The 5,441-nt window shown below is 61.5% G+C and overlaps 1 protein-coding gene across 1 annotated transcript in view; it reads right to left on the reverse strand.

Moving 5' to 3' along the window:
* Positions 1 to 5,019: 5,019 nt before the first annotated feature.
* RFLNA (refilin A) overlaps positions 5,020 to 5,441 on the reverse strand; it is a 1,795-nt gene continuing 1,373 nt past the window's right edge. Inside the window, exon 2 of the mRNA XM_007448654.1 lies at positions 5,020 to 5,353. Within this exon, the coding sequence (XP_007448716.1) occupies positions 5,020 to 5,353 (334 nt within the window). The remainder of the gene's footprint in view (positions 5,354 to 5,441) is intronic.

Genomic DNA, 5,441 nt, shown 5'->3' on the forward strand with positions numbered 1-5,441 from the left:
AAAAAACCCCCCCTCTCCCCCCCCCCCCCCCCGCCAGTCCTCAGCCCCCCCCCCCCACCAAAGGGTTCATCCCACCCCCATCTTGTTTGGTTTTCTTACTGCTCCATCTTAAAATGGAGGCCCCTGCTGTTCCCTGATCCCCATCTCTCTGGAAAACTCCTACACATACTTCAAAACCCAGCTGGGTCATTCCCTCCTCTAAGAACGCATTATCCCTCCCCATCTTCTCTCTCCTCTGGGTCTTTGCTAACACCCTGCAAGCTACTGGACAGAACCCCTCGAGAGCAAAGCTCTTGCCTTTCTCTTCCTGACTCTGTTGTTGACTGAGCCCCTAGCGACTGTTGAGCTGAACTGATGCTGTGAGGATCCGATTCCATAGAAAATGAGAACGTGATCTGCAAAGCGCAGGACACTTGCTGGCTAACTTCCCAGCATCTTAGAACACTGTGACGTTGGTTAGAGTGCAGATTCCTGGGCCCCGCCCAGAGGATAGGAATGATTCTCTAGGTCCAGGGTTGGGGCTGGGAATCTGTGTTTTCATCCAGCAGCCCAGGTGTTTCTGATGCCGGTGACTTGCAGCCCTCACTATGATGGTGAGGGTGGTGCCCAAGGTCAGAGCTAGAACCTGGTCCCTTCACTTCTTTCTGGTCAGGAGTTCTCCAGTAAGGGCACAAGCGGCTCTGCAGAGGGAGTCCTGGCCCACCAACCCGAAGAGCTGCCGCCCACAGCAGGGGCAGGAACAGGCTGGTCCCTACAGCACTAGGGTTGGCTCAGGACAAGCCCACCTCGGGCCAGGTGACACAGACACTGTGACAACTGACCTGGAGCAGTCGGGGTGGCTTCCTGGAGGTGGTGGTTCTTGGGGAGGGGATGGGCTGAGTGGAAAGAACCTGTGTGGGTAAAGGCTGGGAGGTGAAACCCAGCCGGGGGCATTCAGGAGCCCAGGGTGGCTTAGACAGAAGGCAGTGTGGAGGCCCTGGAATTTCTGAGACGGAACAGTCAATGCCCAGTAAGGTGATTTGCTGGTTTTCTGAAATTGGGTCTTGTTGGCTTGCAAGGGTGCTGGGTGTATAGAGGGAGAAGCAGGCCAGGAGGCTAGTGCAGGGCCAGCATGGGGGTTGGCACGGCAGAGAAGACCAGGACAGAGCCCCACTGCCTCGGGGAGTGGGGATGGGGCCAGGCCACGTATGGGGCAGGCGAGAGGGCGTGTGCAGCACGTGAGTAAAGACAGACTGTGGAGCCGGCTGCCACGTAATGGCCATGTGACCCTGGCCAAGCCATTTGAACCCTCTGTGCCTCTGTTTCCCCATCTGTGAAATGGGATAATGATATTGCTGTGAGGAGTACCTCAGAGATGGGCTGTGTAGCTCTGTAGAGACACAATTTACTCACCTGTGCAGGAGTCAGTGGGACAAGGCAAGAAAGAATGGGTTTGCGAGGAAAGGAGAGAGAAGAGAAAAAAACTCCAGGTGGTCCGCCAACAGTGAATCTTAATTTGCACATTTACGGGGATAAACTGATTTGATCGCTGGCAGCTGAGGGCCATCAAAGGAGACGCATGTGTTTTCGTGGCTTCTCCAGGAAGCCGGGAGGGTTTAGCTGTGGCAGCCATGTGACGGGCTGTCCTTCCAGCCCACCTCCTCCGGGGTTCAGCCAGGTCACGCTTCCGCATCAGAATGTCTCACCAGCTACCTCACAGGCTTACTGGGAAGATTAAATGCAGAAAGTTCTGACAGCAGGGCCAAGCAGTCTGCAGACAGAGGCAGCGCTCCGTGTACGTGTCGGCCGCCAGGGCTGTTGTTTGTCCTCACCAAGGCTACTCTGGGGAGGAGAGACGAGACCTCGGACGGACGGGGCATCTGTTTGTGGGGCAGGGGCCGCCGAGCTTGATTGGAGGCCTGCGAGTGTGAACCCAGAGATGAACCCAGAGATTGGCCGGGGCAACAGCAGAAGAGGCTGAGCGAGGCGGCTCAGGATGGGTGTTTGGGGCCAAAGCCGGCCCTCGACACTGGGAAGTGTTTCTGCCCCTTCGAGAGAGATGGACGCCCTGACCCGCCCCCAGCAGGGTCCCGGCTTGATTCGATGGCAGCCCAAGCTTTACCAGCACGGATTCTCACTGTCCCAGCCGCCAGGCAGGTAAGGCCATGTGCCTGCCTTGCAGATGCTTAGAGAAGTTAAGCGACAGGCTTCTCCAGCCACCGGGCCCTGCCTGCCCGTGTTGGTCTTCCCCTCCCAGGGGGCTTCAGTGAGTGACCTCTGCCCGCCTTGCCCAGTGCATCTGGATCTGGGGAGTGTGGAGGAAGGGCAGAGGACAGAAGGGCCTTCTGCAGGCAGCACCCTAAGCCGGGCAGCGGGGTCACTGGCCTCCAGGCTCTTTATTTTGGGGGTAGAAATCCCCAGGGCTGGGACAGGACCTAGACGAAGCTGGCACCTCTTTCTGCTGGGTCTCCAAGTCCTCTGGGTTCCCGTAGGACAGACGGCTGCTTCAGAGGGAAACCGGGGTGCACTTGGGGGCCTGACGGGCCGCAGCCCTTGCACCCCACGTCCTCTTCCTCCCAGGCTGGAGTTCCAAGGTCATCAGGGTAGGCGGAAGCCGTCTGCATGATCAAAGGAGACGGTCTTGTTCCACACGTGCGGCCCGGGTCCTCAGGGAGATGCTGAGATGGAGTCAGGAGGGTATGAGGCCTATCAGGGTGATGCTTGTGAAAGACAAAAGGGACAGGAAGCAGGACCTGGCAGGGATTGAGCCTCGGTCAACTGGTCCTGTCCCACCGCACTCCCATTGGCAGGGTGCCCGGGAGGAGCCTGGCAGCTGCTGGAAAGCTCTAGTTAAGAGGCCATCCGCTAACCGCACGCCTCAGAAGTTGTTTCTTGAAGGGCAATCCCAGAGACATCTCCAAGGTCACCGGATTCGTTGGCACCATAATTGCACGTGTCAGGAAGCCCAACCCACTTTTCTTTCCAAGTGGGGAAATCAGGGCTGTGATTGGAAAGCAAACTCGTGCAGCTGAATTTGCCTGGTGCCAGCGATGTGCCCCCCCAGTGTGTGTCTGCACAGAATCCCCTCTCTACACAGGCTGTGCTCTCGGAGTTCCCAAGGCTGTGTTTGCACCCCGCCTGTCCGTACTGAGTGGCGGAGGCCTCCAGGTTCTTCCTTTCAGTGACATGACCCTGTCCTTTGGCCCTGCCCTCCTGGCTTTCACCCTGGCCCCGCCCTGTTAGACATCGTCCTCCATCGAGGCAGGAGTCCCTGCAAAGACACCGGCACTCTCCCACTCAAGGACACTGCCCCGAGTGTCCACCTCACTCACAGTCTGGGGCCCCAGAGCCCCCTCCAACAACGTGGACCAGATGCGCAGAGGGTGTAACAAGGCCGAGGCCACCTGCTTTGCAGAGGCAGCTCGGGCCCTTCTCCGGGGACAGATCTGGCTTTGGGTGTCTGCATGTGCCGAGGGCTGGCGTGCGGAGTGCAAAGCACAGGAGCATCAAACATGCAGATTCCCGGGACCCTCCCCGGAGTCAGACCCAAGTCCCAGCGTGGGCCCTGGGCCCCTGCATTTATTACCTAGCTCCTGGGTGGGGCTGGCGCACTCAGGCTGTCTACAGGGATCGGGTGAGGGGCACAGGGCTCTCTCTGAGCCTTCCAAGTGTCTCCCTGTCCCCTGTGCGCAGTGGGGAGGGACCATGGGCCTATGAAGACCAGTCCCACCCACGGTGGGGTCTGAGGGTCTCAGAAACATGGAAGAGGGAGTCCCTTCGAGTCTGCACATTTTTATTAAGATAATCAATCGATTCTTAAGTTATTTCTTTGTTAATCAGAAAGCATCTCTGTGGCGAGAACATGCACAGTCTGTAGATGTATAAGAATATATCAGTCACTTCGCCTCTCCTGAACGCTAGCTCTGAGCCGCCCCTCCCCGCAGCGAGGGAGCTAAAGCCCCGTCTTGGGGGGATGCCAGAGGAGCGGCGGGGCAGCCTCCACCTGCTGGGTCCAATCAGGTCTGAAGGCATCTTCATGGCCACGCTGGGGGCTTCTGGGGCATTGGTGGCGGGCAGCCCCAGGCCGTGGCCCCAGCACCCACGTAACCTGGCTCTTCCCAGGGAGCACAGGGTCTCCCGTCTTCCTCCCCTGACCTTGCACGTGTGCGGTGAACCCTGCTGCACTGGCCACTGCAGCGTCATCACTGTAGGAACGGGAGGCCTGAACGAGGGCAGCTGGACCCCACGGAATCTGAAAGCTGACAGCCGGCCGGGAGCCTCGGGCAGGTGGCAGTGGTCATTTCCAACGGCTTAGACGCCTCCCCTTGGCACCTGGCTCAAGGGCTCTGACGGTCCAGAATCCTGGTCCTGAAGGTGTCAGGACAGAGGTTAGCAGGATGCCCTGCGGGTGAGGCTCCGGACACAGAGCTCAAAGGCCTCGGTGCTGACGGGCTATGCCCTCCATCCTCCGCACTGGGGCACGGGCACTGGGACAGCGCGGGCAGGGCTCCTCCAGGCCGCTCCCCACACACAACCCACAACCGGCCCTGCAGCGTTGCCGGCTTTCGCCCAGCCTCCCGGCTCACTGTCCACCAGAGGTTGCTGGGCTATGGCTCTGGGCGTCCAGCTGCACACATCTGCAAGGCCTGCTCTGGAAACAGCGCTGTCCAGGGGCGGCGGGTGTCTGGATGGCACCCCTTCTCCCCTCCCACGTGGCCTGGGAGCCGAGGCTGGTGGGGGGCCCCCCCGGCCAAGGCTGGGACGGACGCCTCAGTCCTGCCGGCGTTCGGGGTGGCCACCGCTTCAAGGGCGGCCACCGCTTCAAGGGCGGCCAGGGCCAACAAACCTTCTCTCCCAGGCCGTTCGGGCGGGCACCGCCTACCCACCTGCCCCCGCCCCGGGCTCCTCGGGAAAGCCAGGCCCACGCTGCCTCACCGGGTAGGTGCTGAGAAAGCGGCTGCGGTGCCGGCAAGACACAGCCCCGGGTCCCTCCCGATCGTGGAGCCCGTGCTCCGGCCGCCGCGGGGGCCGGGCTGCCGGTCAGAGAGGCGCGGGGCCCAGCAGGCCGGGCCCGGGGCGCGGGCACAGCTGCAGCTGCACGCTGGCCGTGAACCAGCGGCGGGGCCGGCCCAGGCTGAGGTGCAGGGTGGTGCGGAAGGAGCTGCGGGCGCGCTTGGGGAAGATGATGGTGGTGCTGCGGAAGCGCAGGGCGCGCGGCCGCGGCTCCAGGGTCAGCTGGCTGCGGTAGCTGCGCCAAGTGCAGTTAGGCGCGGCCACGATCGTCTCGCTGTAGGCCGTGACCGTGGGCACCGGCGCGTAGAAGACCTTGTCCCGGAAGTGCTTCTCCGAGGCGTACTTGACCTCGGAATTGCAGCTGCGGGGGAGGGCGGGAGCACGGGGGTGAGCCCCGATGCGGCAGCCAGGTCACCGTCCCGCGTGGTCGGGGGCGGGGGGGGGGCAGT

The sequence above is a fragment of the Lipotes vexillifer genome, unplaced genomic scaffold, assembly GCF_000442215.2.
Source record: "Lipotes vexillifer unplaced genomic scaffold, Lipotes_vexillifer_v1.1 scaffold21, whole genome shotgun sequence".
In the NCBI taxonomy this organism is placed as follows: Eukaryota; Metazoa; Chordata; class Mammalia; order Artiodactyla; family Lipotidae; genus Lipotes; species Lipotes vexillifer.